At 48.1% G+C, this 14,418-nt stretch overlaps 2 protein-coding genes across 2 annotated transcripts; one reads left to right on the top strand and one right to left on the bottom strand.

The window, feature by feature from the left end:
- Positions 1 to 6,414: 6,414 nt before the first annotated feature.
- Positions 6,415 to 8,625, top strand: TMEM140 (transmembrane protein 140; the record flags this gene model as incomplete). Its single annotated transcript, XM_079152666.1, is given in 5 exon segments — positions 6,415 to 6,475; positions 6,820 to 7,154; positions 7,158 to 7,299; positions 7,302 to 7,390; positions 7,393 to 8,625. Coding segments are annotated over 5 exon segments (669 nt in total). The 3' UTR covers positions 7,435 to 8,625.
- Positions 8,626 to 8,748: 123 nt separating this feature from the next.
- CYREN (cell cycle regulator of NHEJ) lies at positions 8,749 to 12,536 on the bottom strand. The gene is given in 5 exon segments (XM_079150210.1): positions 8,749 to 9,190; positions 9,958 to 10,008; positions 10,012 to 10,033; positions 10,956 to 11,218; positions 12,473 to 12,536. Coding segments are annotated over 4 exon segments (468 nt in total). The 5' UTR covers positions 11,090 to 11,218; positions 12,473 to 12,536; the 3' UTR covers positions 8,749 to 8,929.
- Between the last annotated feature and the right edge of the window lie 1,882 nt (positions 12,537 to 14,418).

Here is a 14,418-nt window from a genome sequence, read left to right as displayed (position 1 = left end):
TTCCCCAGGGTCCTCGCTCCAGAATCACCCAAAATACACATGAATAGGGTCCTAAGACAAAATCCTGGCCTGAGGGTGGAGAGATTTCTTCAGAACTGCAGGAGAGTGCTGGAGCCCAAGAACCGAGAACCCGAGCTAGCTTCTAGTGCTGTTGATCCTCCAATTCCTTTGAGCCCTGTGAATCTCAGCCTCCTATACACTGGATAGGGGAGGCTTGCCCATAAAAACCAAAGGGAGATGGGTTCCCCAACTTACCATCATTTGTTCAAGTTTAAGGACTTTTTTTCCTCCAAGTATTTTATAACTTGTTTCCAGCTGGGTTATCTACTAGTGAAAGCTAATGAGCAACAAAACAAACAACTAGCAAGTTAATATTAATGGACTCATTCAAACAGTCATTCCAATGATTTATCATGCCACGCCTGGTCTCACGCTTCCGAGTTTTTAAGTTGCCATCTCATGGTGTAGCTCTGTTTCTGCTGGTAAAGCTATTTTTATTTATGTGGAAGGATTAAGCAAATCCGAACATGGCAACGTTCCACGAAAAGCTTTGTGGTGGGGATGACCACCCACAGAGAACACCGAAATCCAGAAGCTGCCACTGGCTAAACACATCCAAGAATCACAGCCGTAGCCCAGTTGTGAAAAATTAGAGCTTAGACTCTTTATTTCTGCCAAAGGAAATATGACCCATTTCCCTTTCTTCTTCCCTTTTTATTTTTGTGAGAGCCACACCCAAACCAGGAACATGCTGATCTTGAATGTGTTCAGCCAGCAGGGTTTTAGCCAGGGCTGGTGGCCTCCTGTGGCAAGTAAGCACTCCCCCTGGCCCTGCACCCTGTCAGATCTGGTTGTTATCACTTTCTTCTGCTCTCGTTTTCTGTCATCTGCTTCTCGCTCCATTCATGCTACACACCGACCTGCCATCTCTCCGTCACTCTCTCCTCAGTGCTCCAGAATCGCTGCTTCCTCGTCACCATCACAGCAGACATGTGGTACTTGGCATGTGCTGGGCACTGATCCATTTATGCCGCTGTGAACTCATTTCAGTCTTACAACAGCCCCATGCGGGATGTGACAGCTAATGCATTACAGAGCAGCGTGTGATGTCACTTGCCCAAGGCCACATGACTAGTGAGGAACAGGACAGAGACAACCCAGGTGGTGGTGGTCACCACTGCCTGTTGGTACCCAGGCCTCCCCCTGGAATCATCACCTACAAATATCCATGAGGACAGCTTCCTGCAGCTCAGCTCTGTCAAGGAACTCCAGCACTCTGTCTCCCTAGAGTCTCAACCAGGTTGTGTGGCCCTGGGCTCAACTTCTCTGAGCTTCGGTTTCCTCTCTATAAGAATAATCTGAGCAACAATTACTAGGTACTGTTCTAAGTGTTGCGCCTGAATTACCTCATTTAATTTCTGTGATATCTCTAAAATAAGTTCTATAATTATACCCATTTTACAGATCAGAAAACTAGGGATGGCATGTAACTAAAGTTACAATACCTGGTAAATGGAAGAGCTGGGATTTGAGCCCAGAAGACAAAACTTCAAAGCATGTGTTCTGCACCATTATTCCCTACTGTCTCCACTCTATCAAGTGAAAGCAAGAGCGGCTGCGTGTGGTTGTTGAGAAGATTCAATGAGATAATGGTGGTGAAGAGCCAGGCCCTAAATAGGCAGATGCTCAGGAAGAAGCAGGCTCTTATTCTCACAGTGAAGAAAACTAGGCAGCCTGACAGGTTATGTGAGCACAGGCCAGCTACTGAGCCTCACTAGGCCTTCTTTCTCCTCAGGAAAATGGAGATGAAAATAGGCAATCTACCTTCTCAGCTTGTTACAAGAAATGAAGAATACCTACTAAGTGCTTGGCACATAATAAATGCTCAAGAAATGTTGAGTTCTGTTTTTAATTATTAACAAACCCTCAACAATTAGACTCCTTCTCAGTTCCTTCCCACTAGCTGAAGAGACTCTCAAGACAAGCTCTCTCCTCTGCTTCCCTGTGGCTTTCTGAAATTGTTCATAAAAAGAAAGGCCAGGAGGTGAATTTATAACTGATAAGATCCTAAGGACTCCCCTATTTTTTTTCTTTTAAGCTTCCATTCTTTCAACAAAATGAAAACATACAAGTTCCAGGGCAGACTTCGAAGCCTTGGTGGCAAATGCCTGGGTGGTGCCAGGGCAGGGGAAGAGACTGCTGCTCTCACCTGAGCCGTCACCACATCCAGTGTCCCCGCTCTGAAGTGGTCCCAGAGTATTCGACTCCTGAAGCTGCAGACTTGGATGATGTATCCGATGGAGAGAGGACCTTGTCGAAAACTTGTATTTAGCGAGGTGCGGTGGCGCACACCTGTAATCCCAGCGGCTTGGGAGGCTGAGGCAGGAGGATCACAAGTTCAAAGCCCACTTGAGCAACTTATGGAGGCCCTGTGCAACTCAGTGAGACTGTGTCTATTAAAAAAAACAAAAAGGGGTTGGAGACATGGCTCAGTGGTTAAGCTCCCCTGGGCTCAATCCCAGATACAAAAAGGAAGACTTACATGTAGAAACTGAGAAAGAAAACAAACCAACCAACCAGGGGCAAAGAATCACGACAGAGAAGCAGCCCAGAGGTCCTGGTGCAGCAAAGAATTTTGCTTTACTATGACAATTATGGTGGCAAAATGTTAACAGTCTTTACTTAGAAGGGTCTCAGACTGACAAATGAAAACTAAAATTTGAAATGATTTGTGTGTGTGCATGTGCATGTGGTGCTCTGGATCAAACCCAGGGCCGCACATACTCAAAATGATTTTTTTTTAAGCAAAAGAATAGCCCTTCATAAAAGAAGAGATATAGGTGGTCATTACTTGAAAATATGGAACTTCACTAACTCTGAAAGAAAATAACGAGTTATCTGTCACTATCTAAGACTAAAGTACTCAAGAATATGCAGTTCTAGGGAACAAGCATTCCTGGGGACAATGGCACGTGCCTGTAGTTCCAGCTCTTGGGAGGCTGAAGCAGGATGACAATTTGAGCCCAAGATTCAAGGCCAGCCTGGGACAGCACAGTGACACCATGTCTCTGGAAAAGAAAAGAAAAAAAAAGTTGGGAGAAAAATAAACAGCTAAGGATTCTCTTACACTGCTGCTGGGGGGATAAATTGATCCACGTGGTCACGGTAACATCATCGTATTATAAAATAACGTTATAAAATACAGTTTATAAACACTTTAAGCTCTGAGATGGCTATATGAAGCCCTTAAAAGTGTCATTTAGGAAACATTTCTAGAATATAGGGAAACGTTTATTGTACAATGATGTTCACAAAGTGGAATGCAAACGTATATTTATGTGATCCTAACTTATAAAACAACCTTACAGAGCACCAAGGGCGGCTGCTTCTATGACCAGGAGTTACAGATGGGTTTTAGTCTTTTTTCTACACTTTCCCATATTTTCTAGTTTTCGGCAATTGGCACGTACTACTTATAAACAGGAAAAAGCTCATCTAAAAATGGCTACGATGACTCAGCAGTCTACCCTTTTGCCCTTTGAAGGAAGCACTGGCTGGTCATTAAAAGGAATTAAAAAGCTCATTGTCGTGAGAACATGATCACCAGGATTGTTAGAAAATGAAAAAAACAGGGCAGACTTTGGGGCAGGGGGAACAGTGCGTGTCACGGGTTTCCAACCGCATATCCTGACACTGTCATGTGAAATGTTTAGGAAAAGACCAGCCTCTAACCTGTCCGGATCCAGTTCCTAAAGTCTGCGTATTTCCAGTAGGAAGCACAAATGGACCATCCCGGTACTGTGCTGGGAATATGTGGGACAAGAAGATGGCATCTCACTCGAGAAACTCCACTCTCTGGTTACAATGTGGACATAACGCTTGTCAGTGAAATACAAGGACACCAAGTGCATTTTCATTTATTCATTCATTCCAAAAAAAAAAAAAAGTACCTCTTGTGTCCATGATGAAGTCCATCCAGGAATGCTCAGGAAGCACAGAAGATTTTAGAGAGGCAGTCAGGTGGGACTTTGGGAGTTGGGGAGTGGCTGAGGGTGGACACAGCCTGAGCAGATGCTGAGCCACACAAAGCAACAATGGAGGAGAGAGAGGAGCTGCAGCTCAGTGGAAGACTGCAATTTCAAATTCTAAGTGCAAGTAGATGGCAGAGAGCCTCCAGCCCTGGCCAAGGGAGCAGGACCTGACTGCACACATCCAGAGGTGAGGAGGAGAAGCAAGCCACCTCCTCCACGTGTCTGGGCCTGCATTTCTTGGCTCCAGTTTTATTTTGCTTCATTCTCCATCTGAAACCTCTAAAAGTTCACTGGGGGAAAAAAATGAAGAAGTTAAAAACAGGCTCCCTGCCTGTGGCAGGAGCTGCAGCGTGAGGTGGCTGACAAACACTCTTTTCTGAAGAGCCATGAAAGTTTTGTTAAGTTGTGCTCTGTCTTCAAGTCAAAAATGTTTGATGATAATGGTGTTTCAATTGAACCATGATTCAAATAGGAGAAATGGGAGGGGACATTTAAACAGTATTCCCTCTCCTATCCTGCTTTGTTCCCCTGGTCTTATTTTCTGTAGCACAGCAATGTAGATCAGGTCTCCACCATAGAAATCCATCCCACTTCCTCAAATACCAAAACCCAATAGAAATGTAAGTGTAGGCTGTTATTAAATTTGTTAAGTATGCAAAACCATGCAAAATACCTTGGGGATGGTCTGGAGGGAAGGAAGGCACAGGCTGGAGCTGTTATGTCTTTTAGGCTGGCTGGAGGGGTGAGGGCTACTGATGGGGAGGGATCATGCTGACGAAAGCCTAGGAACCACAGTTACTCAGCAGCCATGCTTTTCCTTGAACATTATTGTCTCTTTGGTTCTTAAAAGTTGGAATACATGGCTTCATTTCCTCTAGAACATTGGAAACTGAATAAAACAGACAATTGAGATTCCATACCAATTTGGGAGCACAGCAGGCTGTTCAGGACTGCCCAGTACCTGAGAAGGCAGCACAGATTCAGGTGCTCGCTGTCCTGACAAGGGCTTGCTCACCACCACGTCTCTCTCTGTACAAGATTCTGATGAATCCCTATTCTTATTTCTAGGTCCTTTGAATGCAGCTGCCCTTGCTGTGAGCCTTGTTCCACTTGGTCCCTTTCTGATTTTGCAGAACAAATGTGTCATATAAAATCAGCAGCTGTGGGAAAGGGGGGCTGCTCCCCACAGGCCCCCTGAGGAGCTGATCCCTAGGGTCTCTGGATTCCTCCCCAGGTCACCAGTGGCTACCACACACTTTACTGCTGAACCCCACCTGGCACTCCTGGGCAAGCCTCACAGGGCACCCCTTGGTATCAGGACACCAGTTGGTATCCGGGCTCCAGTTCATGCATCACACAGTTTGCAGCTCTGCATCCCTCACCACTCTTGATGTAAAAAACCGGTTTACTTATGTGGAAAATGGGCATAGATGAAGTCCTGGGGTGCAGGTTACTGTTTTAGAGGCCAATTTGAATACACTCTTCTGAGTAAAATAGTAGAAAGAAAATTTTTTTCTAATAATGAGTATAATGAAATGGGCACTTTTATTTTATTTTTTGAAAATAATTTTTATTTATTGATGAACCTTTATTTCATTATTTAACTTACTCATATGTGGTGCTGAGAAATGAACCCAGTGCCTCATGCATGCTAGGTAAGTGCTCTTACCACTGAGCCACAACCCCAGCTCAAATACACCTAGAAGGACTGCAAATAGCAAGTCTGAATAGGTCAATTTGGCAAGATGCTGCAGGATCACTATGATGTGCTTACCTTGACTGTGATGGCCCTTCTAGATATCTAACCGAAGGAAAAATCAGATTCCAAACAAGATTCCTACAAGTGTCTTCCCTATCACAATGGTGAAAAATGGAGATGACTTGTCAATTGCTAGTGTAATTGTTAACTTCATAACACGGACTTTTCAGTGAAAAAAGTGTTATGTTCAACACACTGGTTATTTTAAAATACATCAACATATAGGAAAATATTACTGAATTATTAACAGTGGTTGGTTCTATGTGTGTGATAGGATAAAAGGGCTTTATTTTTTCTTTTAAAACATTTTCTAAATGTCCTAAAACTAGTATATATTACTGTTGTTTTCAGAAAAAAATTGTAGATGTTTTCAAAGTAATGAGTGCTAGCATGGAATTTCATCAGCAGGTGACATCATATGTGTTCCAGTACTGAGTTCTCAAAACAGGGCAAGTGACATTAGAGAGAAGAGCTGGCAGTGGTCCTTGGTCTAGGTTCACATCTCAGTGTTTCAGAAGTTTGAAAACACATTGATGCCCATGCCAAGTGCAGAAGTGCAGATTCAATTGATGTGTGGTTTTTATGGCTCCCCAGGTGATTGTCACTATAGCTACAGTGAGAGCCATGGCTCCACAGTTCTTCCATACCTTCCTCCACCTTCAGGACCCTGCTGACAGTTACCCTTGTACTCCACCATCAAACCCACCCACTGTAAGGATGAGAAGTTCCCTCAGGAGTGCTTCCAATGGCTTCTGGCATTTAGGCTGTAGAAAATCCTTTATCCCAAGGGCATTTCAGTGGGAACATTTCAGGTCTTCACAGTGGCCTGGAAGAGACTTTTCCTCCTGACCTCAAACCCCAGGGGCAGACGATCAGTCATGAGTGGGTCCTGGCTGTAAGTACCCTGGAACTTTCTGTCCTGGTAGGGTGGGTTAGGACAAGTTTGCCAAAGGGAGATTGTAAGTCTGTGAAGATGCAGGGTGTGAGCAGAGGGAGACCTGGACACTCACTGGTGTGACTTCCCTTCAGGTCCCCTGCAATGTGGGGGAGCATTGTCCATCCCTAGGCCCCTGCAGGGCGACCATCTGCTCTTCATGGGCATCATGATCATGGTGGCTGTGGTCATCTCCCTGCTGTTCTACACTCTCCTCTGGAAAGCTGACAAACTTGCTGACCTGCCCAACCTGAGAATTGGCTTCTACAACTTCTACCTGTGGAATGAGGACATAGGCTCCCTCCAGTGTCTCCACTTCTCTGAGCAGGAGGCCTGGGGGGTGTCTCAGGTTGGCCAGGCCCTGGCCAGGCTTGGTGCGTATGGTGCCCTGGTCCTCACACTCTTTGTGCCCCTGACTCTCCTCCTCATCTAATACAATGCTGATGAGGGGGAGTGGCAGCTGGCAGTGACCTTCTTGGCAGTGTCCTCTGTGCTGCTAGCTGGTGGCTTGGGCCTCTTCCTCTCCTATGTGTGGAGGTGGGTCAGCCTCTCTCTCCTGGGGACTGGCTTCCTAGCTCTGGCCTGGCCCAGACTTTATTTGTTCTCTTACTTATTGCCATGGCTGTGTTCTCTCCAAGGGCCAAGAATGACAAGTGCCAGCTGGAGAGTTGTTAGACCTACCTAAAGGCCTAAGTGATCGTGAGGACTAGTTCTCACTATGCTCAGAGAAGAGTCAGAGAACCAGAGGCTGGCATGTCTTCTCCGCCACCTTCTTTCATAGCTAATGCTGCTCTCAAGCTCCAGGAGATGGAACTCTGCAGAGCAGGTGGGACCCCAGTGTCAAGGAGACCAAGGCAGTAAAGACAGGGCCACCTGTGGCTTCTTAGTGTAGGATTATCTCTACATTAGGACTTCTGAGGATGTCATAAAATCACATGCATCATTGCCACATGAATTCCTGTTTTATTTAACCCATCTGGGCAGTTCTTCCTCTAGCTTCACAAGGGTATGGAGGTGAAGATTCCTGTCATGGAGCCAGATCTGCAGGTCGATCTGTAAGACTGCCAAACTTGAACTAGTGATGGTTTATGGGAACAAATAGGATCATTATGAAAGAACACCTAGTGTCCCTCTGGCTCTGGTTAGGATCTTCACTCCTCTGTCAGTGATGAGTGGCTTGCTGCAATGAGCTCCTCACCAGGACTCCATCCCCATGGCCCAGGAATGGCCCCCAAGGGATCCAATAAAGACAGAACACACGTGGTACAAAGAAAATTAGAGGTTTGGAGGTCCCTCCATAAAGGACAGAGCAGGAGTCAGCAGGCATGCACTCCTATCATTGTGACCCTGGAGGGTGGGGCAGGATGCACCAGATCCTTGGGCCAGAGAAAGTGGACTAGACCAAATGGATCCATACACAGAGGCTATGTCCCCTCTCAGCTCCACTCAGAACTGGGAAGGAGAGAAGCACCACAACCCATGCATTGAGAACTCTGTATTTCTGGCACCTGTATGTTGGAAAACCTGTAAGGCAATGATGTACTCATTCTAGGCCTTTCCAAAGCCATACTGAATACAGAGGTGGAAACATGGACTCTGGTGTGATCTTTTGTCCTTAGTGTCTGTGGGCTCCCAATCCATTCTTGCTTTAAACCTTCCCAGGAACAAGGTAGAAGCTGCCAGGCAGAAGAGAGGCGGCAACTAAGGGAGGCTGGCCTGGCTTGCCAGTCTCTGCATGGAAAGCCTCACACTCTCAGGTGGAGCGGGAACTGTGGGCAGCTTGTGTGTCTTTGAGGCTGGCACTCACCCCTCTGAAGGGGAGAGATCATGCTGATGAAAGCCTAGGAAACAGTTATTCAGCAGCCATGCTTTTCCTTGAACATTGTTGTCTCTTTGGTTATTAAAAGCTTGACACTGTGGCCTCATTTTCTTTAGAATGTTGAAAACTGACAATTGGGATTTCAACGTTCTGTGCCAGATGAGGAGAAACTATAATGGGAACTTGTTTTGAGTTCTCACTGTCCCACTGGAAACAGCAGCCCCTGCAGTAAGGCCCAGGGCACCTGGAGCTTCTGATCTAGGATGCCAGGCCCAGGGAGGGGCAAAGCTGGGAGCACAGATAGCCACACCTGCACCCTGGGGTGTGGGTGGAGGCCACAGCCCCCACAGCAGCTCTCTGAAGAAAGTCCAGTGAACAGTATATCTTTAGCTGAAAAATATCTCCCTGACATATTTCAACACATCTTCCTCCTCCACCTCCCTGGGGCTTCTGCAGGTAGAGCTAGAAGCCCCCAGCCCCTGGGAAGGGTTGAGGCCCCAGGCATCCCTGTATTTCCCACCATCCTCTTCCTCACTGCTGCTCCTAGGAGAACTTGTGTGAGGAGATATGGAGCAGATGGGGTAGAGCTCCAGCTTATCAACATCCACCAGAGGTAACTGTTCCCAGGGCTTTTTCTGTGTGCGGCACTGTGGAGTAGAAAAAATGGCAGGCTCAATGTCCATCAGTGAGGTGAGACAGATCCAGAAGCAACTGTGCATGACCAGGCCAGGCATCACTCCCATGGACTCCTCCCCAAACTCCTCAGGTTCTTAAGCAATCAGAACCAACTTGGGAGACCAGCAGGCAGGGGTGTGAGGAACAGCTGAGCAGAAAGAAGAAACCAATAGGAATGTAGGGTGAGAGAATGAGAGGGGCCCAGGCTGCATCACAGAACTAAAGAAACCATGAGTCCCAGCTTCTTGGAGGTAACAATATCTTAATAAACCACAAGTGTTATTGTGAGGATTAATGAGGTAATACACTGTGTAAAGCAGCACGTGATAAACTGTAAATTGCTATACAACTGTACGGTGGTCTGATTATTACTTCAGGAAGCCAATGACTTCCCCAGCATTCTGCTAAGGAGAGGTGCAGAAGTTGAGAAGGATCTTGACTGACTGAGACCCTTCTGAGAACACAATCAGGTGAACATTTTGTGTCCCTTCCACATATCAACACAGAGTCATGGTGCATGCTGTCTCTCACACACACCTGTTCCAGGTATATAGTCCCAAAGGCTCACCCCACATGGGGAAGGCCAGGGACAGCATGGCTGAGGGAAAAATAAGGGAAGGAACACATGGAAGAAGCCAGTTAACAGAAGCAGAATCCCTGACAGTGACCAAGAGCCTTGGACTGGTTTCTGTCCATGAAGTCTCTGGTCCTAAGAGCAGAAAGGGACACAGCTGACTACCTCAATCAGGATCCCCAGAGCTACATCCACCATTTCTGCTTCATTCATGCACTACACAGTCTTCATGGCAGGGGTTCTGAAACAAAGATTTGAGGTCATGAAAGGGGACGGAGAGTCTCCAGGCTCACAGGAAGAAGGAAATGAGAGCAAGATAGTTGCATCTCTGGCCTTCCCACCAGGGATGAGCACAACTGTGCCTTCCTTGGGGCAGGAACATGATTTCTTCCTCCTGGTCACCCAGTGCCAAGCACAGGGCCTCCTACCCTCCAACAACTCTGAATAAGAAGCTGGGACTGGGGACAAGGCCGGCTCCTGAGAGTCACACCTTGAAACACACATAGTGGACATGCATAGATATGGGTCTTTAGGCCAAAATGACTGAAATAGACTGGAAGGCATGAACACATTTAAAAAGCCTGCAACAATAACAAAGTGGGGCTGGGCAGAGAAGGAGAATCCAGAGGTGCTGAGGGCCTGGGCCTGTCTAAGAGTGGCAGATGTCCCCTCCTGCATGATGCTGGCACCCTGAAGACCCTCCTCCCCCACATTACCATCATTCAAGTAACCCACCTATGGTTTCCAACTTCTTGCTGTTGATCCGCCTGTCCCCAAAGCTCTGTCCATAGGATAAGCAGGCACCATTCAGGAAGCCCAGTGACTGGCTCCATTGAACTTGCCCACTTGAGGTTATAATTTCTGTTGTAAATGTAGACACCAATATTTTGACAACTGGCATTTTGGAGAGCTTGGCTGGTATCCCAAACCCACCCTACATGTGCTGACAGTCAAGGCTCTGGCACTGGAGACCTCAACCACACAGGGCCAGAGGAGGGCACCTGACTCTGAGGGGACTTTTCAGCTTCCTTCCTAAGAGCTCCAGAGACTGGAAGGGAAATTCCACCCACCTCAATCTGCCCAATCCACAGGCCTGAGGCCACTAAGAGGCACTCTTCCCTCCTGAGTTTCCCCAGGAGCACCCTGACCAGAGGTTGGCTCACCCTGCTGCCACTGACCCTGCCGCCATTCTCCTCCTCTTGGGGGTCTTCACTGGCACCACCCTCCTCTCAGCCACCTGGGATGTCATCCAGGAGGAAAGGACCCTCTTTTTGCTCCCAGATTTTAAGGTTTCCATCTCTGTAGTTTCTCCCAATGAGGAGTCAGGACCTAAGCTTAGTGACTTGATTCAGGACAGCAAATCCTACTCCTGTCACACCAGGATTTAGAGGCTTCATTTTCCCAAAAGGGCACTAATCTTTAAAGCCTACAAAGAAGAACAAAGTCTGGTAAATTCTATGCTAAAACACTTCTAGTCAGCCTGGGCAGGCTGGAGGTGTTTCAGAGGTTCACCAGGGCCCTGGAAACAAGGGCATTCTCAGCATGTCCAACAGGATGTGTGGTGGCATGCAGGATGATGGTTGGGGAGACAAGCCCAGAGACTTGCACCAATACCCAAAGGCAGACCTCCCCACCCACCCAACCAGAAGCACTTCCCTGTAGCCCCTGCATTAATGGACCCATCGCACTCAAGTGCTATTGAACTCAGGGTGTTCAGCCAATTCCCAAAACATCTCCCATGATCTCTCTCAAATTTGCTCCAAGTCCAGTTTCTCACTTTCTCTACAGTGAGGGGGTCACAAGAACAATTCTGATTCACAGAAAGGCTTCATTGGTCAACACCCTCCCAGCTCTAATGTGCAGATTCTTCTGATTGGTCAGATGTTAACTGCTAGAGAGCTCAGGAAGTTTAACTGCTTGGCTCCCCAGATTTGCAGAATAAAGATCTCCCCACCTCCACCAACCTCTGATCTAACTTGGGTTCCCTTTTCCCTATCCCCAGTTGATTTCACCTGAGCCCCTCCCACCTTAAGATCAGTCCCCACCTTGAAAGAGCTGTGACTGAGAGACTATGTCATCACTTTCCACTTAGGAATCAACCCAAGTATTCCTAAGAACATCTTACTGAGAGTTTGCCTAGAAAGGGGTAGTCAGCAAAGAGTAAGACCCCTCTCCGAATTATAACTTGATAATTTATTGCGCATCCAAAATGGCTGTTTACAATTTAAGAAAAAATGAGCAGGCCAGTATCCTAATCTATAGGCTAGAGGACAGATCTTGGCCAATGTACTTTAGTTTCTGTTGAAATTTGCCCGTGATGCAGTCATTCCTGCCATCTAGTGAGTGCCCAGTGCCACGTTCTCTGTATGCAGAAATTAGACCGGGAGATGCATATCATTAATTTCACTTTACAAACAAGGAACTGAGACCTAGTTCATTTGCACAGGCTCAAAAAGATCAGCCATCCAGGATCTCTGTCAGGCCCTGCAGACAGCCAGCCCTGTGCCCACCCTGCTTCAGGTTGGCAGCGTCCCCTGGACGCACGTTCTGTGCAGCTCGCTGCTCACTGGGGCAGACCTGGTGGACCTTAGAGAAATCTCACCCGAGGTCCCGGACGACAGGGGTCTGCCAGCACTTCTCATCTCGCTCTTGGGGACCCGCCCCCTGCGCTCGCCCCTACTGGGCGGTGCAGACACACAGGAAGGTACACGCAGGGGCTCTGCACCATGAGGACGGCGGCTGCCCAGACCCAGGAGCTGGCGTGTGGCTCCTTCTGATCCGCAGATGGCGCCGGCCCCGCAGAGCGGGCCTACTCTGGAGGAGCACACCAGGCCCCAGTGCTGCCTTGCCGTGCTGCCTAGCCTCTGTCCAGAGGTCTGGCGCCTCCTTCTTGGCCTCCAGGCGAGTCCCCAAGGAGGATTCTGGACGGTTGTGTCAGCCCTGCACTGCCCTCCCCTTCCGGCTCCCGGCCCCCCGGCCCCCGGCCCTCCAGGGCGCGCGCGCGGAGGCCGGCGGCGCCCCCTGCGCCAGCGCGGCGCCCGGCTTCTTGCCAGCAGAAGCAGGAGAGGCTGCCTCGGCTTTTGCAAAGTCAAAGTGCTGATTCCCAGGCCCCGGGATCCGAAATTAGACGAAGGGAAGAGGGTTCTGCATTCGACAGCCCCTCCCGGGATCCCACGGGAACCAAGGTCAGTGCTCCCCACCTGGCGACGCATCCCGGAGGTGCAGGGAGAGAAGTCACAGACTCTGTTCACGGTGCGATCATAAAGTAATGTAGGAGTTACTAATGTTTAATATTCAGATTGGCTCCACCTAGCTGCCCAGGTGTGTTAACTGCTGAGCGCTGAGATTGCCATGTATAGATAACCTCGGTTAAAATCACACTTGTGACTTCAAATAGAGGCCTGAAAAGCTCCCAGATCAGAGACAGGACTGAAAAGACCAAGGCAAGTAGTCCCAGGGGAGGTCTTCCCCTGCATTTTGATGTAAAATGATCAGATCTGATACCATCTGTCCCCAAATGAGAAATGAGACAGTTTTTGAAATGTGATTTATAGCTGATCAGCTAATAACAGCATAGTTACTATTTAGAACGGGCCGCAGCGCCTGAGCCCCCTTCACTCTGCAACAGGAAGAGCTCTCTCTTCCCTAGGGTGCTTTAGTTTCTCCAGAGCCCCTCCCAGGCTCTTCTTGAATGCCAATCCTCAATACTAGGGAAGTGGGCTGGGTGGAAATTTTAAATAAATCCAGGTCTAAGACCATAATCCAATGGTTTCAAGTCCCCAACCGGCCAGCCACTGTAGGGATCAACTAACCATGGTTGAACCAAGCCAGCCTCCAGGCTCTGCAGGACCTGCCACAGGGAGTACAGGCTTCTCCCTGGCCACTGCTAAGGCATCAGTCACTGACCTCAAGGGTCCTGGCTCCCACAGGCTGTGAGCCAGCACAAACCTAAAGGGCTGGAGTGGAAAAGCATCATTTCCTTTTGTGTCTAAAGGAACAGAAAATACTTGCTCAGTAGAACTACCCACTGAACATTGCTCTCCTTAAAACTTCTCTCGGTGGTCAGCTGGAAAATGAGTCCTGTGGGTCTCCGTAGAGGTCTTGGTGCAGGGAGAGGCCCTGGACTGGCAAGGAACCTGGCTGTGAGATCAGCAGGCACTGGAGTCAACACCTGAAGCACTTGAGTTTTAAAATTTTTATTTTTAAATTGACAGATAAATTGTATTTTTGTGTGTGTGTGAGCTACATGTAATGTTAATTAACTGGACTTAGTCAGTTCCACATTGTATACATACTGTACTCCCAAACGTTGAGCTCGTAGGTATTTGAATATCACGCTAAGGGGGCTGGGTTTTGGCCCGAGGCTTGGGTAGAAGCACTGGCAGGTACTGAGGAGAGGGCAGGAGGAAACCAGATGGGGAAATGCACCTGCAGGGCCCTCAGCACAGGCCAAGCCAGGTGTCAGCACCCGGCAGATGAGTGGGTTCAGGACTGAGGCCTGGCCTGCCTCAGTGGTCTTCTTTTATTCTGCCCTCCCAGAAGATGACAGAACAGGGAACCTTGGGTCCTTGGGTGGAAATGAGCAGGGGGTTTAAAGGAGAGATTGAGCTGCCCATGGGCTTGAGG

This window comes from Sciurus vulgaris, assembly GCF_902686455.1.
Source record: "Sciurus vulgaris genome assembly, chromosome: 8".
Lineage (NCBI taxonomy): Eukaryota > Metazoa > Chordata > Mammalia > Rodentia > Sciuridae > Sciurus > Sciurus vulgaris.
The sequence above is the reverse complement of the archived record's forward strand: the minus strand, read 5'-3'. Positions and strand labels throughout refer to the sequence as shown.